The sequence below is a fragment of the Chinchilla lanigera genome, unplaced genomic scaffold (assembly GCF_000276665.1).
Source record: "Chinchilla lanigera isolate Chin_1 unplaced genomic scaffold, ChiLan1.0 scaffold00052, whole genome shotgun sequence".
Classification (NCBI taxonomy): domain Eukaryota; kingdom Metazoa; phylum Chordata; class Mammalia; order Rodentia; family Chinchillidae; genus Chinchilla; species Chinchilla lanigera.
This window is the reverse complement of record NW_004955453.1, coordinates 3,747,710-3,774,225: the sequence shown is the minus strand read 5'-3', so window position 1 is coordinate 3,774,225 and position 26,516 is coordinate 3,747,710. Positions and strand designations below refer to the sequence as shown.

Here is a 26,516-nt window from a genome sequence, read left to right as displayed (position 1 = left end):
CTGTAGGCTGATAATATTTTTGAAAGTGCCATGTTAACTGTTATAGATGCTGAGCCTGTTTGGCTTTGATACAAAAGACTTAATTGGTCCACATATTCTTTTTGCTCAGATTTATTGACGTATTATTTACATATGGTCAAAAGTTACCCCTTCTAAGTGTCCTGTTCTCTCAATTTTAAAACATGTAAAGATCTGCAGAATTAACACCACAGTCAAGATAGAAAACAGTTCTGTCACTACCCAAAATTCTCTCACACCCCTTTTTGTCACCATTTCTCTTTGTGGCCCTGCCAGTTTACTGGTTTATTTGTGTCCCTGTGGATTTGTTTTCCAGAATGTCATATAAGTCGACGCTTTCTGAGCCTGACTTCTTTACTATTAGCATACGCATGTGAAATTCATCCATGTTGTTTAGTGTTGCTGAGAATATGAATGTTTAATTTCTCCACATCCTTGCTTGTACCTGTATTAGGATTTTAGCCATTTTGATGGTATCCAATGCTGTCTTCTTGTTGTTGCTGTTGTTTGTGTATATTTTGTTTTGTGATTCTCTGATAACAAAGTGATGCTGACATTTTTTGTGTTTGTTTGTGGTCATTCATGTGTATATTTTTTTCTGAAGTATGTGTAAAAATCTTTTACCCAGTTTTATTTGGTTTATTTGCTTCATTTTAGTGAATTATTATAGTTCTTGCTGGGTGTGGTGGTGTATGCCTGTAATCCCAGAACTTGGGAGGCTGAGGTGGGAGGATCTTTGCAAGTTTGAGACCAGCCTGGGCTACAAAGTGAGCTCAAGGCCAGCCTAAACAGCATAGTGAGACCCTGTCTCAGGGAAAAAAAAAAAAAAAAAATAGAGTTCTTTATATAATGAGGAAAAAGTCCTTTACCATGTGTATGTAAGTTTTTTGCATGTGCATACACAATTTTCTTTTACTTTTTTCTCTCTCTTTTTTTTTTTTTTTTTTGGTTGTTTTGTCTTTTTGAGACTGGGTCTCGCTATGCAGTTCAGGCTGGCCTCAAACTCCCAGCAATCATCCTCCTGCCTCAGCCTCCTGAGTGCTGGGATTACAGGCATGTTGTCGTCCCCAGCCCCCGACCCCATCCCTCCTTGTGATTTCTCTTTTTCTTTTTAAAATTGTGGTAAGAGGGCCAGGGATATAGCTCAGTGGCACAGTGCCTGTCTGGCAAGTGCAAGGTCCTGAGTTCGATTCCTGGTACCAAAAAAAAAAAAAAATTGTGGTAAGAACATTTAACTTGAAACCTACCTTTCAACATACTTTTAAATTCACAATATTGTTATTCATAGGCATGATACTATGAAGCAGATCTCTAGAACTTACTCCTTCATGTGTAAGTGAAAGTTTATATCCATTGACCAGGAATATCCTATTTCCCCTTCAGTCTAGTCTCTGGCAACCACCATTCTACTCTTATGTCTACAAGTCTCCCTTTATTTTCCTTACAGAATTTTGGTTTTAGTTTTCACATTCAGATGTATGATCCATTTCAGAATTAATGTTTGTATATGTTATGAGGTGAGGCTTAAATTTCATTTTTCCTTGTGGGCATCTGCTTGTGTCAGTGCATTTGTTGAAAATACTATCCTTTCCCTGTGGAGTTACTGTGATCGATTAACTAATGATCAACTTGTAACACCCAGCTGAACTGAATCAGTGTGTTTCTGAGCGTGGAAGGCCCACCTGAGGATTGTTGCAAACAGCATAAAGGCTGGAGGGGAAGATGGTGAGCTGTTGATTCTCCTGGAGAAGCTTGTCACAATGGCTTTCCTGATATGAACTCGGCTGTTCTCTTCATTGGAGGAGCTCAGGACCTCATTGTCGCTGAGAATGGTTGTGGTACTTTTCAGGAGAGCTCTGATCCTTATTTTGAGTGTTGTTTCCTGGTTCCAGTGCAGATCCCTCAGCCTGCTCTCACAGAACCTTTGTCCTGCTGGCACAGACTTTCTAGCTTCTACCACTGACCTTTGGGCGTTCCCAGTGCAAATCTTTGAAACAGGCCTGCATGAGATATTGTCGTAGGCTATAGGCCTGCAGTTGGACTCATGCAAGACATTGCCATGGAATCCAGGCCCTCAGCTGGATTCTTTGGTTCTCTAGTGTGTGGACAGATCTCCTGCACTCTTGCATTTAACTTTTGAGTCAATATTGTAAATTTATAGGATTATTTATGTGTCCTGTATTAAATCCTTTCTCTTGTAAACCTTGACTACAACAGTTACCATGACATCTTAAATTAATTGCTTTATAAATGTGATTCTGTTTCTAGATGTTGTAACCTGTTCTATTCTGACTAGGTTTATGGAACTTTATAGCAAGCCTTACTATCTGGTGTTGCCTACTTTCCAGAGTTATCTTGGGTATTCTGGAGCCTGTGTGTATTCATAGGAAATTTAGAATGGGCTTGCTTATTTTATGAAAGAGCTCACTGAGGCTGTAGTGAATCTATACATCAGTTTGAGTCAGTTGACATAGATTGGAGTTGCCCAGACTGTGAACAAGGTGTTTCTCTCCATTTATTTAAGTCTTTAATTCCCCTTGACGGCATTAGGTAGCTTTTTTGGTGGGTAAATTGTGCACATATTTCATTAGATTTCTTCCTAAATTTAGTTCATGGTTTTTGATGCTATGATAAGTGAAATTATTATTTTTATTTTATTTTTCAGTTACTCATAGCTAGTATATAAAATTTTTGCACATTTATCATCTTCTGTGACCTAATTATTGGTTTAATTAGCTTCATTAAAGCTTCCGTAGGATACTTTTTGCATATGTGTACCATACTGAATGTGAATGAATAAAGGCTGCATGACTTTTTCTCATCCCAGTCTCTCTCTCCTGCTCTTTCTCCCCTCCATAGGAGCTTTTACCACATTGTTGACAAAAATAGTGAGATGGTGATTCTTGCCTAGCTCTTGATCTTATGGGAAAAACATTCAGTTTTTTATGTTTTGTTTGTTTTGTTTTTTTTCTGGTACCAGGAATCAAACTTATGACCTTGAGCTTGCCAAGTAGGCGCTTTGCCACTGAGCTAAATCCCCAATCCCACATTCAGTTTTTTAAAACCATGAATTATGATATTAGCTTTACGTTTTTCATAGATGCACTTTATCAAGCCAAGGAAATACCCTGATAGAGACACTTCCATCATGCATGGAAGTTGAATTGTGTCAAATCCTTTTTCTGTGTCTGTTGAGATGATCATATGGATTTTATCTTTTTTTCTGTTACTATGTTGAGTTAGATAGATTGGCTTTAAAGTGTTAAATTAACCTTTTATTCCTGGGTTGATTTGCTCATAATTTCTTGAGTAATCTGACATGTATGCTCAGGGCCATCAGTTTATAACTTGCTAGTCTTATAATGTCTTTAGTTTTGGTATCAGCTAACATTGGTTTCATAAAATGAGTTGGGAAATGTTTCCTCTTCCTCTCTATTTTGAGAGAATTTGATAGGATTGGTGGTGTTTGATAAAATTTACTAGTGAAGGCATGTGGGCTTGAGGTATTCATTTACTAGGTTTCTAGTTACAATTTAAATTTCTTTATTAATGTAGGGCATGGTGGTTTTCAATGTGATGCAGCATACCATCAGTTGTTCAAGTTTTGTTTTTATTATGTCATTTTGGTAATTGTTTTGAAGTCAGAGAATTTGTCTTTATCATCTAAGCTTCAGACTTGGCATAAAGCTAGTCATATATTCCTGTATTTTCCTTTTAATGTATGCAGGGTTTCTAATGATTGTCACTGTTTTATTTCTATTATTAGTCTTCTGTGCATTCTATTTTTATCAGTCTAATGGGAAGATTTGCCAATTTTACCAAGGTTTTCAAATAATAACTTTTGATTGTGTTCATTTTCTTTACTTTTGGTCTGATTATACCTTTCTACTTATTTTGGGGTAAATTTCCTTTTTATGTGTCCTGTACCCCCAGACTTCTTAACTTTCTTTGTTTCTTCCTTTCTTTCTTTAAACTGTAATAAGTCCTGAGATGATCTGCCTATAAACAGAAAACATTCACTTTGGCTCATAGTATATACATCTGAGACAGAGTCTGAGTATGGCTCACAGCTTTAGAGGTTTCCGTCTGCGGGCGTTGGCCTTGTTGCTTTGGGCCAGTGCAGTGCGGCAGGGAAGGAGTGTGTGGCAGCATAGAACTGCCCGCCTCAGGGCCAGGAGGCTAAAGACAGGGAAGAAGAGCCTGGCTGCTGCAGCCCAGTGACCCCAGACTTTCCCTGGGCCCTGCTTCCTGGCATTTCCTCTCATCTGGTGGGGCCAAGCTCGGGGCCAGGCCTTCAGCACGTGGCCTTTGGGGGTCATCCGTGATCCACACTGTAGCCAGGTGAAGCTGAGCTGGTTGGCTTTAGCCCTTCTTTTTCACTGTGAGGACATAATAGAGCAATGTGGCTTCCCTGGGACACTGCCTCAGTGCTGTCAGACACATTCTGATACGCTGAGTTTTCATTGTCATTCACTTCAAATAGTTTAAGATTTTCTTTGTCATTTCTTCTGTGATGCCTTTGTTATTCTCAAAGGTGTGTTTGAATTTCCAGATGTTTAGGAGCATTCCTGAATATCCTAGTTATCAATTTCTAATTTAATTATATTATGGTCAGAGGGCATACTCTCAGATTTCAGCCTTTTGAAAACTATTGAGAGTTGTTGGATTCAGTCAATGGTCTGTCTTGGTAAAAGTTCTGTGTACACTTGAAAAGAAGTTTTATTCTGCGCTTCTTCAGTGTCTTGTTCTACAAATGTCACATAGGTTAAAGTGTCTGCATGTGTTGTTCATATTTTCCTTGTCCTCACTTTTTGTCCAGCTTGTGAAAATATCTATGATTAGGGCTGTATTTATGTCCCCTTTTACTTAGTCTGATTTTACTTTATGTAATGTGAAACATTTGTATGAGGTGAATCACTTTCCTTATCCTAGTTATCAGTTACCTCTTAACATGAAGTAATCTACTTTGTTCCTGGTAATACCTTTTTGCCCCTTCAGTTTACTTTGTATGATAGATAACATTATAGCTACTCCTGCTTTATGAAACTGTTTGCAAAAATGGAGTAGAAAATCTGCGTATGCTAATATGAGAGAGTTTTATTCTAAGGAGGGAGCAGGCAGTGAAACAAGAGGCAGAAGGTCTAACCCAAGGCACATAGCTTGGCAAGAAGTAAGACCCATGTTGGATTGGTCCTCTGTTAAGGGAATAGGTCCTCTCATCTGTGATTTGAAGATGGGGAGAAGGAGAGGCTGGCTTGAGATACAAGTAGGTTTTTATAGTTGGCCAAGCCCAAAGTCTTTTTAAAATACAACAGTGGTGCCGGGCTTGGGGCGTGGTGGCAAATACCTGTAGTCCCAGCACTAGGGAGGCTGAGGCAGGAGGATCATTGTGAGTTTGAGACCAACCTGGGCTACAAAGTGAGCTCAAGGCCAGCCTGAACTGCATCAGGAGACCCTGTTTCAAAAAGACTAAAATAAAATAAAATAAAATACAGCAATGGGCACAGAATTTCTGGCACACCAGATACCACTGATCAAAATCAGTTGTGGGCTGACTTTTCAGGTAATTGTCCTTAATCTCTTAATAATAACTTGGCTATGTGAATATTTTTAGGCTCTGGAATTGGATCCTTTTGTTAGGGTCCTGAAAAAATTTTCATTATATATATATATATATATATTTTTTTTTCCCTGTAAATATTTTCCTTTTATTTTGATGTTTAGAAGTTGTAGTTTTAAGTACTATTAACAGAAAATAGCAAATGCTTCCTAACAAGTGAAAAAAATAATTATAAATGCTGGAAAAATTGGCCTCATTAACATTTTTTACAGGCTTTTACTTAATACATATTCCTTTGGAAATTAATTGTATGACATTTTTACAAGCATTAACATTTCCCAATCACTGAGCAGAGAGCACTGCAGTTCTTTATTCATTATATATTGTCCGATTTCCTGAAATGGTCTGCAGGTTGAACCTATTGTTCCGTGATGTTCAGGGTATTGAAATGCATCTCCAAGATGTGGAATACATTTTGCTGCAGATTGGTACGATGTGAAGGACAGGTACTGTAGCACTACATGTGTAAAAACTTTAAACGTAGATGATCTTTTATTTGATAAGTTAAACCTTTTGACAAGTTTAACTTATTTTTCGTCTTTTTGAGACAGGGTTTTGCGATGCAATTCAGGCTGGCCTTGAACACACTTTGTAGCCCAGGCTGGCTTCAGACTCGCAGAGATTCTTCTGCCTCGGCCTCTAGAGTGCTGGGATTGCAGGCGTGCACCACCACGCCCAGCCTGACAAGTTATTTTCTTTCTTGATTAATATTTTATCCCTGCTTTGATTCTATATAAAAAGTACTTGTGATTCTAGAAGGGAAATATCTTTGAATCAGGCAAGCATGGAAAATTATATCAATAGAGGACTCTTACGCATAAAAATACAGAGTTGTTTTTAAAAAGGACTTTCTTTGAGCATGTTTAAGGAGACCAGTTTTGTTCTTACAGGGGAGTATCAGTTTCGTCTACTTCCTTGCTGTGGTGATGGATGCAGGGCTAGACATATGACCCCCATCAATTCCACAGACCTGATCCTTCGACTGTTTTGCAGAGTACCTTACCAAGAAATTCTCTTCTTTACACTGGGGTCTATAAGAGACAAGGATGTAATGCTGGAGCTACTGGCAAACTTCTTGCATCCTTTATCCTTCCCTGTGAGGAGAGGGCTTCCCTGGTAGAGGAGCTGACATCAAGGAAAGCTGAACTGAGACACATACATGCACACACATGCTGCTTTGTTGTACCAGAGTCTGGTGGTGGTGGTTAGTGGCATGTAGTGACCATGCAGGAGAGGAGAGAGGGCACATGTCAGAAGTACCCATAGTTCTCTTTCTATCCTGTGATCTCTTAGGAAGTGTCCTGAGGCCCAAAGCCTGCCCTGCAGACTTCTGCATCTTGCTCTCCTGCAGTCCAAGCCAGGTCTGCACAGTGGAGAGCTTCTTGGCAGATAAGCATCGTTTTATCTTTTCTTTTAGTAATTAAATTTGCTGGGCATGTTGGCGCATGCCTGAAATCCCAGCACTTGGGAAGCTGAGGCAGGAGCTTCGCTTTAAGTTTTAGGCCAGTCTGGGTTACAAAGTGAGTTCAGGGCCAGCCTAAACTGCATAGTGAAACCCTATCTCAAAAAAAGGCAAAAACAAACAAACAAAAAACAAATAGTTAAATCCAACCATTCCCAAAAGGAGTTAAACAGAGTTTTCCTAACTGGGTTCACAGAGAAATAGAAAGAGGGAGGCAGGTCGTGCTGTTTTGAGTTGTTACAAACCTGTTCTTGATCTGGTATGATTTTAAGCCAAGACAGAGTCTGCAGTGATCTGTGAGTGGTGCACAATGGAAAGACAGCAGGTGAGGTTAAAATGATTTAAGAGGTCAGTGGACATTATCAAGGTCAAGGTCTCTGAATGGCAAGAATTGAGAAGCACTTTCTTGAGAGAGAAACTCGTGGAGGATTTATGAATAAGACAGTAATGCAATCTGAGTTCTTACTTTGGGGGATGTATAAGAGAATACTGGGGAACTTGTGGAGAAATAAGTGTGCGTATAAAAAGATAAGTGAAAGACTTGGTGGCTGGTATGTTAGGAGTGGAAGTGTAGTTGTAAGATTGTAAACATGCATGGCCCGGAAGGAAGTGATAGTGGTGCTGGAAGAAAGAGAAGAACAGGAAAGGAGAATGCTTTGTGGGGAAGGGTTAGGGTGGCTTCATGTTTTGAGTCTGTGTAGTGGCTTGGGGAAGATGGCATTGTGTGGAGCAGCGAGGGCAAGCCCTGTGGAGCTCTCAGTGATACAGACAACTCGCTGTGGCACTAGTGCCCTAGGTCCGCCACCACTGACCTAGAGAATATTGCACAGAGCTCGGGTAAAAAGAGAAGAGCAGAGTATAGCCGATAGTCCCAGCTGCTCGGGAGGCCCAGGCAGAAGGATGGCAAGTTTGAGGTCAGGCTGGGAAACTTAGACTCTGTGTGTCCCCTACCTGCCCCCCAAAGAATGAAGAGAATAGAAGGATTTGTCTCTTCTTACTACTTCTTCCCATTCTGACAAGGCCTCTCAGGCTGAAAGAAGCCACCGAAGCAACTGCCCAGCTGAGAAGGTGCAGGATTCCCTGAGTGGGGAGCAGCCTTCAGAGGCTCTGGGGGAAAGGTTGACAGCACAGTGCTTGCTGCACAGCCGTGTTCAAGTCTCTTAATTTCCTAATTCTTCATCACTTGGTTGTAGGATGGAGGCAGCAGACTCTCATTGTTTTAGCAAGCTGTGGTATGGTTCCAGCGAGGAGATGAGCATAACAGCGTGACTTACAGGTCCACAGAACTTCTGGCATTACTGTGACTTCAAATGGGCAATGGTCTTCTGAGTTGTCCCTGCGGTTGTGGCCTTTTTCTTAGGATGAAGGTACCTCTAGGCTCAGTCACGCTTGGGTGCAGTGCTCGTCTGGGTGGGCTGCTGAGACAGAGCTGCTCTGCAAGGCGAGCAGGAACCTATGGCCTGACCCAGGCCCACAGAGGGTGTGAGAGGTTCTGGGAAGTTGAAAGGTTGTTGGTGAAAATTATTTATAGCCAATATTGTGTATCGCATATGGCCGAGGGGAGAAATTGGCAACATCCTTATTACATTAATTGGACAAATATTTATTGTTTTGGCCATGTGGCATTTATCAATATTAACTTGTTTAACAAATATGTATTGAGCACCCATTGTGTGTTAGGTATTAAGAGCTGGGTATATAACTTTGAGCAGATAGAAAAATTCTCTGCTTTCAGGGAGCTTGCATTCCACTGGGGAGGACATAATAACATTAAATAAAATGATAGCTGTAACTTGCTCAATAGGGGAGAGGTCCTAGAAAGGCAGAGAGGAAGAGAAGTGAAGTGTGGGGGCAAGGTGGAGACTTTAAATGGCATGGCCCAAGAGGCCTCCTCGAGGAGGTGACTTCCAGTGAGGCCTGAAGGGAGGGAGAGAACGCTGCAGATCTTGGGAATCCACAATGTGTGCTTGGCACGCGAAGGAAGAGCAAAGAGGCGAAGGGGAGAATCATGGAGTGAGGTCGGGGGACCCGGCGACGGGCATACAAGGTCAGGGAAGGGCTCTGCATTGCTACGAGTTTGGTTTCAGCTCTAATTGACCTGGAAAGGCTTAGCGAGGTCTCAGCGAGAACTGAGATGGTAACTTGTGGACAGTAACCCACTCTGACCCCCAGGCTGGGAACAGACTGAATGGGGCAGGGAGAGAAGCAGGAGAGCTCCGAGGCTGCTGCCCTTATGCAAGTGAGAGGTGATGGAAACAGAACCCAGGTGGTGGCAGTGGAGGTAGAGCCGACAGGACCCGCTGATAGGACCCGCTGTGGGAAGTGTGCAAGGAGGGGGATGTGGGGAAGGGGGTGTAGCAGGTTTTTGGCCTGAGTAACCAGAAGAATGCGATTGTTCTGTTCCTGCTAACTGGATAAAATGTGCTTGTAGATGAACTACCTTAGGCAGGCAGTTCCCAGCGGCACACGTACGTTCGAGAATGTCTTTAATACGTCTTTAAAATGACAGTGTCTATAGTCATGTTTTGTAACGAAGGAAGCTTACTGGCAAGCTTTGTCCACAACTCCCTGTGGAAATATCAGTTGCTTTTTTTGGCTCCAAGGTATTTCCTGAACAGTGTATTATACTTTGTCCCAAGTGTGCCATTAAGGGATTTGAAAGTTTGCTGAAGCATGTGTGGCGAGTGAGTGCTGTCACTTCAGCCCAGGGAGAGAGGCCAAGAGAAGAAAAGCCGCTCCTAGCTGGCCCTTCCAGCTCCCGATGTAGTGAGTGCGGAGTCAGAGGCTCAGGTGGCGGCGAGGGCACATTCTGCCCTCAGTGGCCCAGTGACCTGTGTCAGCAGGCGCCCGTGATGGAGGCGCAGGTGAATCTTTCGGCAGAGCTCCATTGAGCCAAGTGATAGCAGTGTGCTCCCACCACTACAAGGAGGATGTGGTAGAGCTTTCTGTGGGAACAAAGTTTTCCATGCTAATGTTGAATGGATCTTTTTGTAAGATTTGAAGTAGCAGCCTCTAAAGATGGCCTTTATGTTCAAGGAAGGGCTTTTGTTTCATGCATGGAGTTTGGGTAAACCAACATAATGGGAATGTTACCTGGTATTTCTATTTAGGATTGAATTTGAATTTTTTGGTTGCAGGGACTTTTTCTGATTATTCCCCTGTTTTGAAATATAGTATACGAATTTTCAAAGGCAAGGAAGAAACAACTAACACACACCAGTTTTAAAGTGATCAGTTTCTCCTCTAGATTCTGGTGAGTTTCAGTGGCTGTTTGTAGTTGATCTGATTTACTCTGTATAGATCTAATTTGCTCAGTGTAGACAGTTTCCCTCATTTCTGAGTATTAGAGGCCACTTCACAACTCTGAAAGATCAGAAAGTGTCCCTGTAAGCTGCTGACAGACTTAGGCTTTCTCTTTTTATCTGGCCTTTGTGACTTCTTGCTGACTATTGTTTTAAATTGGGAAACAGTGAACTTTGTAGTTACTTTCAAAACTTGAGTAATAATTTAAATGTGAAGACCTAAAATTATTTTTAAAAAAGTACATTTATTTCAATGTTGTATAATTTTACTCACGTGCATTTATTTATATTGCCTCTTGCGGTGTTGAGTTTTAATTTTGATAACATACTCTTTAACTGTTTCCAGACACATTGTGTTAAGGAGATGCGATAACATGTAGCATCATGTGGACATGCATTTTAATTTGGGGGCTCTTGCTACTTGCTAGTTCTTTTCTTGTTTTTTTTTTTTTTTTTTTTTTTGTGTGTGTGTGTATGTGTGTATGCTTCCCTTACCGCTGACTCAAATCTTAGCCTTTACAGGGAAAAGTGTATCCATATTTATTGAGCTTATTCTGGGGGCCAAGCATTGTCAGAGACTCTGGGAAATATAAAAATGCGTGTGCCCTGCTCCTTTGTGAAGAGAGAAGTATGCGGGCAAGTAATGGATTGCAGCCTGTCCAGGAGCCCTGTGACTAGAGTGGTCACAGGACACTGTTGTGGAGAGGGAGTGGGAGGAGGTGCAGCCACTGAAGAGCTGGCTCTGAACTTTGATTATTTTGCAGGCAAAGAAAAGGTGCAGAGGTTTTTGTGGACTGGATGCCATCAAAGTTCATCCAAGTTCATGGCAGGTTCACTCTGAATCTCCTTGTCCTCTGCTTCTGTGGGGAATTTCCTCCTGAGTCCAGGACCAAGAGCTCTGGATTTAGACATCTAGACCCGTGTGCGTGTCGCAACCGTACCATTTAGTAAGGGGCTGTGACATGTCTCGACCTGTTTCCCCCTCGGTAAGATGGAGGTAACTGTTCTCCCGTGTGTTTCCTGGGTCATCGTGTGGAGCAGATCGGTTAGCTGTGCGCACAGGCACAGGGCAGGCTGCACAACGAGTGTGATGAGTCATACGAAACCCTTAGTGTTCATTTTGATTCACATATTTGTAATTAGATTTAAATGTCTCCACTTCTGCATTTCTCTTGTTGAACACCACTGTATTTGAACCCTTCCTTGGGGTTCTCTTTTTAGGGTGACACTTGGCCCTGGGACATGGGGCAAGAGTTTTTATTTTTGTTTTTTTTGGTCTTTTTTGAGACAGGGTCTCACTATGTAGTTCAAACTGGTCTTGAGCTCACTTTGTAGCCCAGGCTGGTCTCGAACTCACAACGATCCTCCTGCCTCAGCTTCCCAGGATTACAGGCATGCGCCACCATGCCCGGCTAAGGGTTGTTTATTATTTCGTTTGCTTATTAAGCTCCTAATTTGCTTAACTGTCCCTCCCCAATCTGGTCTCAGTCCTTCAGTTTCCAGAGCTGCACTTTGAGTTGCTGCCTGGATGCCCCTCATTGTCTTACAGTTCCTGGGTTGAAGACTAGATTTGTCTCCCTCATTGCACTGCCCCTAACTTTCTCTATTACTCAAGGTCAGGGCCTTGCAGTGAACTCTGACCCTTCTTTGTTTTTCTTTAGGATTTAAAAGGTTCCCAATGGGTTGTTTATTATTTCATTTGCTTATTAAGCTCCTAAGATGTTCCAAGCCCCTGAGCCAAGAGTATTTTCATATATTATCTCACTTCCCACAAGACTTCTCAGATGCGGGATGCTCACATTCCCATTTGAAAGATGACAAAACTGAGATTCAGACAGATAAAGCAATGATTCCAAGGCAGCATAGGTGGGAACTGGCCCAGCCACAGCTCAGAGCCATCTGTGGCAACTGGAGAGTTTGTGTTGCTCTCCCCGCTTCACTACCTTTACGGTCAGTAGTGCAGACTCAGGGCTCTCCACGTCTGCCTCCTTGCTCTCATGCTTGTGCCTCTCCGCCCGACTTGCCATCCCGAAGGCGTTTACATCTTCTTATCTTTGTGCGGGCTCGTTCTCAGCCGAGACCTCTTTTGTCCTGTGTTCCCTGTCCAGTTCCAAGGGTGGCAGAGGGTTGCTGTGGCAGGGCAAGCCAGGCTTCTGCTTCTGCTCCACGCCCGTCTCATTCATGCTCCACACCCTGTAGCGCCTTGCTGTGGTCCTTGTTGCTTACGGCTAGAATGCCTGGATTTTGCCCCCTATGGGTTTGTAGTGATGTCTCTTTGTGGTTTTAACTCAGATTTCTCTGGTGTCATATGAGGCTGAGCACCTTTCAATCTCTACTGGCCACTTGGCCTTTCTATTTTACAAGGTACCTTTAAGCTTTTCCCTCATTTTAATTTTTTAAATTTTTTTTTTTTTGGGACAGGATTTCACTGTGCACTTCAAACTGGACTTGAAATCACTTTGTAGCTCAGGCTGGCCTTGGACTTTCAGTGCTCCTCCTGCCTCAGCCTCCTGAATGCTGGGATTACAGGCATGTGGCACCGTGCCTGGCCCTTTTCCTCATTTTTGAATGAGATTCTCTATCTTTTGTTGATCAATAGGAGGTTTGTTTATATTCTAGGTATGAGCACATCTGTGGCTTATGTTTTTAATTTCTTTGATGATATCTGAGGATAAAAGGAAAATTTTAATCTCAGTGGAGTTGAATTTATCATTATTTTCTGGTGGTGCTTTTTGTATATGTATATGTACATATTTTTTCATATCCTCTTGTCACATTCTGCCAGCCTTTTTAGATTAACATCTTCCAGAGCCGTTTTCCACTTATTCTTGTGTGGTTCCCTGGCCAGCCAGTGTCCCTGTTGTTTGAGTAGCCTTCTTCCAGCGTGGTGTCTCTCCTCTGCCAGCATAGGCCCGTGTCCCCTTAACACAGGTCACAGTCACCCCACCTTCCTCTCTTACACCCCAACCTCCTCCCTGTGCCTTTCAGAGCTTCTTGGTGCCGTCCACTCCTCCTGATCTTTTGGGGTGTCCCCCCCGCCGCCCCATCCTGCCACAGAGCAGTGCTGTTCTCTGTCCTGCAGATGTGAGCTTTTCTACTATGCGCACTGCCAGCTACACCCTCACTCTCACCCCACTTTATCCTCCGAGAGGAAACAGTAGGAACTGATCTACCCCTGGTAAAACTTAACTGCTGCATGTGGCTGGCAAAAGTCTGCTCAAGTAGGGAGGGACAGGGAAATTCAAATGAGCAAGTATTGCGGTGTGCTTTTTCTTGAGCCGCGTTAGCAAGCTGCATTGACACTTGGGAACGATTTCACATCCACGCTCCCCGGTTACCTGTCTGCCACGCTCTGCTGTTTCTTTCTGTCAGCGGCGTTTGTCTGATTTCTGGCCTACGTCACTTGTGGAGAAAGACCAGGAGTGAACAAGTCCTGTGTGACTTGATTTTCTCGCTAGTCTGTCTCTGTCCTGTCCTCAGGAAACAAGCATAGTCTCTGGGGAGAAACAGTCCCCGCTGCTGCCATGCTTGGGATAAGTGCAGTCCATTGCTCACTCTTGGGGCTGTGGAGAGATCCGAGGAATTTTTTTTTTTTTTTTTTTTGGTCTTTTTGAGACAAGGTCTCGCTGTGCAGTTCAGGCTGGCCTTGAGCTCACATTGTAGCCCAGGCTGGTCTCGAACTTGCAGCGATCTTCCCGCCTCAGCCTCCGGATTGCTGGTATTACAGGCGTGTGCCACCATGCCCGGCTCCGAGGAATTTTTAAAGCCCTCAGTTAATGGTTCAGTAAGACACCACTTTTCTCAAGACCTGCCTTTCACTCCATACCCAGAATTCTCTGAGACACATCTGCTCAACTTTGACTCTTGCAGTTCTTACCAAGTATTTCCTGTCTATTTATATGTGTGCATTTTTTGTGGAGGAAGGGGTTCCAGCTTTCACCTGGTTCTCTCAGGAATCTGCTGGGCTTCAAAATTGAGAAGGGCTGGCTTAGACTTTTAACTCTGCCAAGGTTAAGGAAAACGCCTTACTGTATGGATCCGAGGAACACTGGGCGGCTGGCTGGTTTCTAACTCATGTACTCTTGTGCCTAGAACTTTTCTAAAGACAGAACATAGGCGATATATTGCCAGGCAGTGATAAGTGCAGTGATGACAGATGTAGCAGGGTAAGGGAGAGAGAAAGAACAGCAAATAGGGCTATATTCATTTTAAATTCTTTTTGGTCATACTGGGGATTGACCCCAAGGCCTTCACACTGAGCTGCATCCCCAACCCTTTTCATTTTCAGACAGGATCTTGCTAGTTCACAAAGTTTCCTAGGCTGGACTTAAGTTTGTGAGCCTGCTGCCTCAACCTCCCAGAATGCTAGAATTACAGGCCTGTATCAGCAGACCAGGCTTAAAGTAATTTTTTATATTCACTGTTTTTATTCTTCTACTCATTCATCAGTGCATTTATTCATCAATTATTGAGTACCTACATTGATTATGTAAGTTGCTATGGTGTATGCAAAGATGTATAAAATATAATGTATGAACTGATAGTTTTAACAGATGAGATAAGTCATATACACAGCAGCACTAATGTAGAAAAGACATGGCGGTATGCCATAAAAGAGGTACAGATACTTTTTTCTTAGCACGTGTTTGCAGTCCATAACGATTGCATTCATCATGGGGAGCTGGTGCCTGGAGGTAACACAGCTTGGTTCTCTCTTTTTTTCATCCCCTACCCTCTCCTTCCCACTCTCCACATCTCTTGGTCCACCTCCCTTTTGTTTCCTATTATCTGTCTTTCATTTTACCCTTTAATTTGTTTATATTTGGGGTTTTATAAGAGAAATTATGCAATATTTAAGCTGTGTGTCTGATTTACTTCACTTAACACTGTGGTAGGAGGCATAGATACGTTGCTTTGGGTCTTTACACACAGGAGAAATGAGTCTTGCATGGAGTGGGGCGGGGCGAGGTATAGTGAGGAACTAGGAAGAGTATGTGATACATTGCAGAAAATCCAAGCATTTGGACCATGTCTTGAGAGATGGATAAATTTTAGTATGTGGAGATATTTGCTGCAGCTTACTGTCTCTGGTTATTTCTTTTTTTTTTTTTCCTCCGGTACCAGGAACCAAACTCACGACCTTGCGCTTGCCAGGCAGGCGCTTTGCCGCTGAGCTAAATCCCCAGCCCCTTGTCTCTGGTTATTTCTTCTAAAGAGACCGAGCACCTGCTGAGTGCCAGGCCCAGTCACAGCCATGTCACAGAGGTCACAGTTTATCAGGGAAGACAGACTCTGAACAAGTCTTTTTCTGCTTATTGTCATATTCATTCATTCCTTCAGCGTGTATTTGAGTGTCTGCTAAATGCTGTTCTCAGCACTCAGAATATAGCAGTGAGTAAAATAGCCTCTGTTAGGGGGTCAGTCTAAAATGTCCCCCACAAAGCCTCATGCATTGAGAGGTAGGGTTTTTGGAAGGTGATTGGATCACAGAGGTGCAACACTCATCAGGGCCTGAGTCCAGTGATGGGCTCCACGGTTCATGGCTGCATGTGCTGGGAGGAGGAGGCGGGTCCCTGGGGGGCGGCACTCTGCTTCCCGGGCGCCTCAAGGTGAGCAGCTTCTTTCTACTGTACTCTTCCACTGTGACGTTTCTGCCTTGGCTCCAGCCAGCCATGGCTTTTCTTCCTGTCAGTGTCCTGTGTGAGGTATTTTGTCCTGGTGACGGGAAAGGTGATTAATACAGCCTCTGCGCTCTTGAACCTAGATGCTAGTTGGGAGACAAGTAAGCAAACAGTCAGTATATTTTCAGGTAGTGGCAGCACACGATAAAAAGTAAAGCAGGATCAGGGGAGAGTGCAGTTGACTGTGAGGTGGGGCTGTGTGCTGACTGCTGAGGGATGGACAGTGGCAGAGAGACCTGAACAGAAACAAGGGAGCGATCCTGGTCGTCAGTAGCCAGCCAGAGAGCTTGCTGGTAGAGGGATGGCAGGTGCAAAAGCCTCAGCATGGAAGATTTGAAGTTTCTGGGAATATCAGTGTGGTCTCTTTGAATGTAATTTTTGAAGGAAACATTGTAGAAAATGAGGATGGAAAAACAGATATGGATATGTCTCACCAGGCTGGTGTCATGGCAGTGGAAGGGGCTTGGGAGACTCTCGGGAGAGTGACATGATTTGTCCTTAGAGGACCACCCTGGCTGCTTTACTACAAAGAGGACATTGGGAAAGTGGTTTTTGCAGTAATTCAGCAAGGAAATAGAGGTTGCTTGGGTTGGTGGAACAGGGGAAATGGCAAGAAGATAGACTTAGAGGAAAGGCCAGTGGGCTCTTCTGATGGAGGGAACGTGGGAGCAGAGGGAGGGGGCCCAGACTGCTGCCATAGCTGGGCCTGGAGCATCTGGGTGAGACACAGTGCCATCTGCTGAGACAAGCCTTGCTGGTGAGTCCTCTTGTTTCAGGTGTGTCCCTAACGTCAAATAGGCAATTGGATGTAAGTCTGGTATGAGGGGAAAGACTGAGGCCTGGCATTTAATTTTGGGAGGTAATAGCATAGAGATATTTAAAGCCATAAGACTGAATGAAATCACCTATGAGTGTAGATAGACCCATCATTTCATCCATAGATATTTCAGTTATGTCCCCAAAGTGAGAGACCTTAAAAACATAATCACAATTCATTAATGACATTCATTATCTAATCAGTATTCAAACTGTCCTGGTTGTTTCTTGTCCCTCCTTTTTAAATACAGTTAATTAGTTAGAATTAGGAGCCAAATAAAGCCAAGATATTGCCTTTGGTTGGTATATGACATGTATTTGCCAATCAATAGGCTCACCAGTTTTCTTCCTTGCAATTTATTTATTGGTAAAACTGGGCCATTTGTCTTGTAGGATTTCCCACATTGTGAGTGTTGTTGAGTGCCACACAGTAGTGTTAACATGTTTCTCCATTTCCTCTATTCCTGAGTCAGATCAGACTTAGGTTCAGTGGCAGGTGTGGGGCAGGGACAGGCTGCAACTTCATAGGTTTTGTGTCCGTCCTGCTGTGGTGAATCAAGAAGCACTTTGGCTTCTTCTCTCTTCCTGATGTTTATATTGATCAATGGATTCAGGTATTGGTAATCGGGTTCACCTATTATAAAGCTCCTTGCCAGTCAGCTTATGTCTTATTGGTTTTAGCAACCATTGACGATAACTTCCTACACTTGTAATTTCAGCAGGGATGGCAAAATAGTGGTACAGAAAGTCTTTTATTTCTTCATTTAATTAGCTGAAACACTTCTACACAGAAGAACTTTAACTTATGAGCTATTTGCTTATCCTGAGGTACAGATTATATAGGAATTGTAGGACAAATGCTTAGAAATCTCCAGGGTTGGCCAGAGAGAGCCCTTTCATGATGGTTCCTGAGTCCCTTGGAAGAGACTCTGGAAGCCTCTGACAGCTTCCTTGTTTTTCCTAGTATGACAAGATGGTCCAGGCCTGTCTTGTCCGTGTCCTAGTCTAGACCCAAACTAGCCATTCTACCAAGGAGTCTTAGCATCGTCACTCTTGCAAGGGATTGAATGCAGGGCCTCCTGCATGTCAGGCAAATGCTTTCCCGCTGCACTGTGGCCCCAGTGCCAAGAATAACTCTTAATGAGTAGGCAGCGGGTAGGCAGGCAGACCTTGGTATCTCCGTATGTACACAACCCCACACACATACATGTGTACATACTCCTAAAGGCTGCCTCTCCTGTGAGATGGTTCAGCCCCCAAATTACAAAGGCGGAAGTCTGGTTCCCATGTGATATTTTCTCAGTAACCTGTGGGATCCAGATCTCTTATGAAACCCATAGTGATAGAAATAAACACCTAACAGAAATTAGAGGTCTGGGCCCTTTGCATAATATCTTTCTAAGAGTAGAGAGAATACATTTTATCTGTTATTTTAACTCTGGCATGTCATTTTTTTTAGCCACCTGCCTGCCTCCCCTCAGCACTTGTGGGCAAGATGAAGGAAAAACATGGTTGCCCAGTGATCAGGTTGTAGCCACCTGGCCTTAGCTTCACCCTCTGCACATGTACTTCCTGTTGTGCTTTGCTGTTCTGACGAGGCCATGGTGTTACTGATTCCCTGATGGAACTCAAGGGCAGATGTTCCTAAGTATCCAGGCCCATTCAAGCGAGCTGAGTGGTTTACGGATTTGACTGATGTTACTTTCTGAAGGATCTACTTAGGATCATATCTGAAGGCAGGACTTGCGTGACAAAGCACAAGTACAGAGCAGAGAGCTGATTGTGTACAACCCAGTGTCTGTCCAAGCTGGGGTGCCACCCACATGTACTCTTGCAAGGAGAGGCCTGAGGAAGTCTTTTTGGAGACTGTGAGCCTAACCATTTCTTTTTTTTTTACTGTCAAAGGAAAGGAACTCTTTATTTCTAAACTTCTGATGGAAACAGTGAAAGAAGGCATGAATCTGGCAAGAGTTAAAAATAGCAAAAATTCAAAGAAACTTCCACTAAATACTTTTAGAGATTGGGAACCAAGTGTTTAAATTTTTTTTTATCAAAAGGCACAATTTTGGTCAGAAAAATTAACCATTGTTTACATATTTTTCTGTTACAATATTTTTATTAAGCTGACATTTAAAAAACTTTGCGGGTGTGTTCTCAGACTTCATTCAGACTGAAGATTTCTTTGCAGTCTTTTACACTGGTTTTCTAAGTGAGTCTTATAATATTAATTATCTGGGGATGGCTATGTTAATTGGAACCTATGGCATTAAAATTTGGAGGGAAGATTTATTAACTTTTTATTCCTTGTGTAAGAAGTGGGTCTTTTATTAAGCATGCTCTGTGTATGATCTAATCGGACTGTAAGTCTGGTTTACTGAAGGTAGGTATCTATTTCAAAGCCTCTGAATCAAACTAGAAAAGTCTTAGCCCTGTCAAATACAAACACAAGGAGAAACCGTGAGAGAAGCCGCTGCTTCACTTTGGCCTCTGCTGAAGTGTTGCCTCTCCCACGTGCCCCCCCACCAGCCTACTGTGATGGAGCCCGCCCTTCCTTCTCATTATCTTCTTCCTAGCTGTTGCATTCGCTTGATGTTTTTACTCACACTTAATCACTGTAACCTTTCAGTTGTGTTCACTGCTGCGTTCTTGGTGCCTGGCACCTGCCAGGTGCCCCATAGCAAATTGCTGAATAGGTAAAGTGTCCCATCTGTCACCTCACTAGGATGGAAGCCTCCTGAGGGTCCCTGGTGTGAGTTGTGCCTTCCAGCCCTCATTTACCTTCTACCACTACATATAATGACCAAATTTGTTTCTTATATTCATATGTGCACACCTATGATCATTTCAATTTTATATTTAAATTGTGTACAAATTTCTCATTCTGAAATAAGATTCTTAATAAGGGTTGATATTTCAAGTAATATCTGGAACCTTTAAAGTCTGCTGCTGCCATTTTTGCTAATGTGGATGGGAAGATTTATACACAGGTGCTAAGTTGGTTTTTATTTCTCAGTGATTCAACAGTACCTGGTTTACTTTATTATAGCTCAAAGATGTCAAAGAGTGCTAGTCTGTGACCATCACACGAGACACTCAGTTAAATGGCTTAGTGTCTGGATTCTTTTCTTTTTGCATCATTCTTACTGATTTCAGTCCTCAGAATGGGTAATTAAGGCTTGATATTTTCATGAGAACATTTTTTTTTTTTTTTTTTTTTGTTTTGGTTTTTCTCCGGTACCAGGAACCGAACTCACGACCTTGCGCTTGCCAGGCAGGCGCTTTTGCCGCTGAGCTAAATCCCCAGCCCCATAGCTAAATCCCCAGCCCCCATGAGAACATTTTAAAACTCTTATTTGTACTTACTTTTGTCTTTTCCATTAAATAGAATCTTCTATTTTAGTGGTTTCAGTTGGGAGCATAGCCTCCTGCTTGGCTGAGTCTTTTAAATCATTGCCTAATGTACTACTTGCTCTTATGCAGTGGACTCTTCAGGATGGCATTTCTGGTGTTTAGAAAAATAAGACGTGCATACAGCATTAATTTGGGGCATTTTGAAAAGCCAAGCAAGCATTGCTGGTTTACCTCAAGACAGTCTTTTTTTTCTTTTAGTTTTTTGGGGTTTTTTTGCTTGTTTTTGTTTTTTTGAGACAGGCTCTCTCCATGCAGTTCAGGCTGGCCTTGAACTCACTTTGTAGCCCAGGCTGGCCTCAAACTCACAGCAGTCCTCCTGCTTCAGCCTCCTCAATGCTGGGATTATAGGTGTGCGCCACCACACCTGGCAACACAGCCTTTACACTGGGAAAATAAAGGTCCTTTTTTCAGACTGCATGGTGACTGCCTAATGCTATCAGCTTCTAAATGTGTAGTTTTCCTTAGAAAAGAACAATCTACGCTTTTCTCCCTTCCCATCCCCCAGTTATTTAGCAAAATCTTTCTGTCTTGTCTTCAGGTAATTAAACCAGAGAGCAATGACAAAGAAACAGAAGCTGCCTATGAATCTGATCTCCCTGAGGAGCTCTGTGGACACCACCTTACGCAGCAGTCCTTGAAAGGCTATAATGACAGCCCTGATGTCATTGTAGAGGCTCAGTATGATGACAGTGACTCAGAAGATGGACATGGCAACACACAAAATGTGCTGGTTGACGGTGTTAAGAAGCTGTCAGTTTGCATTCATGATAAAGGTGAGTCCTGGACCTGTCCATGGTGTTCTGTTTTAGTGAGTAATTAAACAGTGGGCTTCCCTCTGTGAAAGAGTAAGTCACTCGGCACGATTGGTGTGTTCCCTGTGTCTGATCTGTGGCAACCTTTAGGAGGAGGGATCATTGTCCAGCTTGGGCTCATTCCAAGAGGGGGCAGAAGCGCTGTCTAATGGTCTGTGTGGGCAGGAGTTGCTGTTACCATGTTCCTTATAGGCTTCGTGTTATGTCCATAGTTAGCCTTGACATTTTCAGTGGTCTTCCCAGTCTCACTGTGTGGGTGATATGAACAGAATTAAATCAGCCTTTAAAATCCCATATACAAAAATACTTTATTTTACCCTTGGTTTTGCTTTAATTCAGAATTTAAAATATTTCTGTCATTGCGCATATGGATCACCCTGAATTTTGTAAGCATATCATCTTTGGAAAGGATTTTGATTCCAAACCTTTGAAAAAGCCTGTGTCATTTCCTTTGATTGACGTCTAAGTCCTACAGAAAAAATAATTACAAACACATGGGTGAGGAACCATGCCCAAGGCCCTACCTGACCACACTCTAAGGAACTTAAGGGCAAAGAACATTTACAAGCTGGGTGTTTCAACTTGCCAGTTTCTAAGAGGGTTAAGCAGAGGGAGTGTATTTTCCAGTCAAACAGACTTTTGTGTGTACTCTGGAGTAGAGAAGCTCAAGCAACACTGACCTGGCCAGGCAGACTAGATAATTAGCTTTGTTATCAGGAAGAAGTTTCTGGCATAGTCCCCTTGAAAGGCTAGAAGACATGCCAGAAGATGACTACAGGAGGAAGTCCAGCAGATGACCTGGCGAGCACAGCTCCCTACATCCTGAAGCAAGCTGGAGGTGATTTCAGGAAGTGACTGCGGAAGATTACCTGGTTTTCTCCCTTGTTCTTGGGGCCTGGGCCATAGAGCATGTTCTGAAAGCAGGTGTTTTTCGGTGGCAAGTGTTCTCCTTCAGAATGAATTCTTTAATGAGGTTACCACTTCCTCTTTCACTGCTGTGCCCCATGCCTGCTCACCCAAAGACACCCAAGTTTTTCTTATTTTGTAGCATGCTTCAATAGCTAGTGGTTTCACAGTTCAGGGCTCAGCCTATTTCATTTGGATGCGAGTCCTTAGAATTTCATTCTTTTGATGTTTCTTTTTTCTTTAAAAATAGTTGAATATTGTGACTCTTCTTAAAGTGCATGTTACTTCATAATAGCATCAGAACTGGAAGAGAAGAAAATAGCCAAGACTTTAATAGCTATATTATTCATCAGCAAGATCATCAAGATGAGAGGTATTCACAGGACAAAGCCAGCCAATGGGACACTTCGAAGTGTTTTGAGCATTTGGTTCCAAGCTAGGTTGTAGAAACCCAGTGCTGTGGTTAGGCTTGGTAGATCTCAGCCCCCTTCTTTCCCCTGGGCTGCACACTGAGTGGATAAGACACCTTGATCTCTTATGAGTTGATATGAATGCAAGGGCAAGGAAGTACCAACGGACCAAAGCAATAGCAGAATTACGATCAGATGCGTATAATTCTCCTTGACCTTTGGAGCCTTGGTGGCCAGACCACCTCTTGGTGTGTCATCTGTTACAATTCCCCTCCCTCTCTTAAACAAGCGAATGTCACTCAGCACTTGCAAGTCCACGTATGCAGGTTTTTCCCTTACTCTTTTTGTTCTCTTGCTAGCCCACTAGTATTCATGCCGCTTCCTGAGTAGCCCTGACTGAGAACAGCCCTAACCCTTTGCTCAGCATCTGGTACAGATCTCTCTTTCCTGCTAGCCTCTAAATAGAGAGTTTGGGAAACCACATGGCTGTTTCTCATTTCTTGCCCTCTTGATATTTAGGAAAATTGCAATTTGCTCTTTAAAAAAAATCACAGCATTTGTAAGGGTATTTTAACCAGCTTCTCTTGCTCAGGATAGTATAAAATCTGGTTACAGTTAAGATGTTAGTACTTTTGCACCATTTAAGGTTTTGAAATTTGTTATTGAAACAAACCATAACTTAAGAACATCATAAACTTTTCCTAAGGCTTCTAGAAAGATTCTTTGCTTTGTATTATACTTGCAAATGCATTGTTAATCCTAGTTCATGCTTGTGTTTAAAAGTTTTTTTGTTTTAATATTGTGTTTCTTTATCAAAAACAAATATTACGTATTACGTGTGTGTGCACAGTTTCTCCCTATTTGGCCAGGAAACATTTGTATCTTCATGATAAGCATCAGTTTTTCTGTTAAGTGAGCACTCAGCCCTAGTTGTCTACAAAATCATCAATCGTTGCATTAAGAAAAAAGTTCTATGTATCTCAGACCCTTTCTTCTAGGGGGACAGCGTGGGATATGTATCATCCCCAGCCCCTGAAAGACACTGAGCCAAAGACTGGGGCCCCTCTTGAAGGTCCGGTTGCACAGCTTGAGAGTGAGCTGCCACTCTACAAGTACTAGCTTTGCTTTTAGCATACGAATGGGCCGTCTTTGTAGATATGCTGGAAAACTCAGATGTCCCTGGTATCAGATGCATCAGTGGGTAAGGGTTGCCTGGCTAGCAAGCTTCAAAGGATAAAAATCATCATGGTCAAACAGCCCTGTATCTTTCATTAGCTGGAATGGTAAGGACAGTTTGGCCTCTGAATCTGGGGGTCATGACCTCACCAGGCTATGATGTATATTTCCTGTCTTCTATCCCTGCAGGATCTGCCAGAGATCCTTTTCGGTTTTGGAGTCTGGAGGCAAGCCTCTACCCGTACCTGATGAAGGAACATGGCTTTGAAGTGTAAAGTCAGTGACCTTTCACTTCTCTCTTCCAGCCAGTTTCAGTGATTTCTGAAGGGGAGACTCCCTGTGGAATCCTTCAGCCCTCCTCAGATCTGAATTGATCTATTTGCACTCTTCCTAGGCACCACTGGAAGTCAGGAAGGCCTCTGTTTTCCCTCTTAAGACTAACCTTCTTCCAAGACAGGCCCTGTCAGAGCCTAAGTTTCCTTAAGTTCTCTTTTCTTCCTCCCATTTGGCTGAGAAAAGCAAGTCTCTGTGATTATTCCTGTGTGACACTTAGGGTTACTGAACCCAAGAATCCCTTCTTCAGATTGTCTGACAACCACTCTTCTCCTCCTTCTCCTTCTCCTTCTCCTTCTCCTTCTCCTTCTCCTTCTCCTTCTCCTTCTCCTTCTCCTTCTCCTTCTCCTTCTCTTCCTCCTCCTCCTCCTTCCCCTTCCCCTTCCCCTTCCACTTCCCCTTCTCCTCCTCTTCCTCCTCCTTCTCCTCCTTCTCCTCCTTCTCCTCCTTCTCCTCCTTCTTGTCCTCCCCCTCCTCTTCCTCCTCCTCCTTCTCTTTCTCCTTCTCCTTTTTTTAAAAATCTTTTTGAGACAGGGTCTCGCTATGCAGTTCAGGCTGGCCTTGAGCTCACTTTATAGCCCAGGCTGTTCTCGAACTTGCAGCAATCCTCCTGCTTCAGCCTTCTGAGTGCTGGGATTACAGGCGTGTGCTACTCACCCAGCTTCAGTCTTCTTTCTCAGAGTTAAATTTCTTTTGCCAGCTTTCCACTCTGTATAATCATCATTAATACAACTGGAAGACAGTAATTTTGCTCTATTTGTTTATTTATTTTTAGTAATGTTGCTTTAGAAATGTTAAAAATTAAGTAGCAAGTCCCTATCAACTACAATTTTAGACAGTGTTTTATGCCAGTATTTCCAGATCTGATTAAAATAAAGCCTTGCTCAGACTTAAATTAAACAGAAGGATCCAGTGCGAGTATATCTTTTACACTGGGTGGACAGTGCAGTAATATCAGAAAGTGATAGAAGTCAGAGCTTTCAATATCCTGACCCCAATCCTGTGTCACACTAGCCACTCATCCCTATAAAGTGTGAAAAAGAAATACATGCATATGAGACAAAGCACAACAGAGGAACAGTTCTTTGTTAACTGCAGCTTTATCCAAGCCAGCAGGCTTTCATAGCTGTACCCCACTAGCAAGGCTTGAGGCTTCTTATACCTTCTCATTATCCAGCTGGGGTTATCCAGCTTTCCCTTCTGCAGTCTGGAGTAAGTTCTGTCAATTGCCTTGTCATAGTCTTTGCCCGTTGTTCTGTCAGAGTTCCTGTTCTTTTGTTGATTTTGATTAATTTCTCTTTGCTCTGTAATAACCCCTTTTTAACAGACGCATTACAAATATCTTCCTCTAAGGCATTTGTCTCAACTTCATCTGTGGCATCTGTCACTAAACAAAAACCTTTAATTTTGATGTGATAAAATGATATGAACCAGATACTTACTGATTTTAAAAAATTTTCCCTGTGGGTAGTGCTCAGGATCTTGTATTGTGTAATCTTTTTATTAAATTTATAGCTCAGAGATAGATGTTGAACCATCCTTGAATTCCTAAGATAGCTCCTACTTAATTCTGATGTATTAGTATTTCTAAAATACATTATTGGGTTCTTTTTGGTACTATGTAGTGTAGAATTTTTGTATCATGTTAAAATAAGATTTTTTTTAAGCTAAGGTTTTTTTGTCATCAGATATTTAGAGTCAGTATCTTAATAGCTTCAGAAATGTTCTCATTGGTTTTTGAGTGGCCTCTATTTTTCTGGAACAGTTTGTATAGAATGGAAATTAACTGTCCCTTAGCATTTGGTAGAAAGCATTGGGAAATTGTCTGCACTTGCTTTTTTTCAGGAGCTGAATTCTTTGCTGTTTTAATCTCTTTCATGCTGATTGGCCTGTTCAGGTTTTATATTTCTTCTTGTGCCAATTTTGGCATAATTTAATGAGAATTTATCTGTTATCTGTATGTCATAATGTATTATTACATAGATATTATTATTAGTGTTTAATATTGTTTATTATTTTCAAAATCTGCTTTATGTCTATACTTTGGCATTCCTTCTCATTCTGTATTTTAACTGTTTCTCTTCTGTTTTTCTTGCCAAATATTTCTTGCCAAAGTTCAATCTTATTCATCTTTACAAAGAACAAATTTTTTGATTGTGTTATTTCTCTGTGTTGCTGATATGTTGTTTTGTATATCACTGATAGTTGTTCTTAATTATTTAATTCCTTAGTTTGGAGGCTTTGGATTTTTGGTTCTTTTCCCAACTTATTGAGTTGAATACTTATCTTACTATATTTAACTTTTCCTATTTACTTTGTAACATTTTTTGTTCTTTTCTTCTTACTTTGTAACATTTTAAAAGCTATAAATGTCATTCTAAAAAATTCTTCAGCTATATTCCATAGATTTTGATATATGGTAATTTTATTATTCTAAATCTAAATGTTTAATATACTTTATGACTTCTTCCATAAGTAGATTAGTTGTTTGTTAAGGCTGTTTAATTTTTTCCCCCTATTTTTGTTAATGTTTAAATTTTGTGGTATTATGGTCAGAGAACAGAGGATA

The 26,516-nt window shown here is 42.2% G+C and overlaps 1 protein-coding gene across 6 annotated transcripts in view; it reads left to right on the top strand.

Annotated features, from left to right (window-relative positions):
- The window catches only part of Dis3l2 (DIS3 like 3'-5' exoribonuclease 2), a 292,479-nt gene that overhangs the window by 76,997 nt on the left and 188,966 nt on the right, over positions 1-26,516 (top strand). For all 6 annotated transcript variants that reach the window (XM_005395384.2, XM_005395381.2, XM_005395382.2 and 3 more), the window contains one exon: positions 20,849-21,083. In XM_005395384.2, coding sequence (XP_005395441.1) covers positions 20,849-21,083 — 235 coding nt within the window. The remainder of the gene's footprint in view (positions 1-20,848; positions 21,084-26,516) is intronic.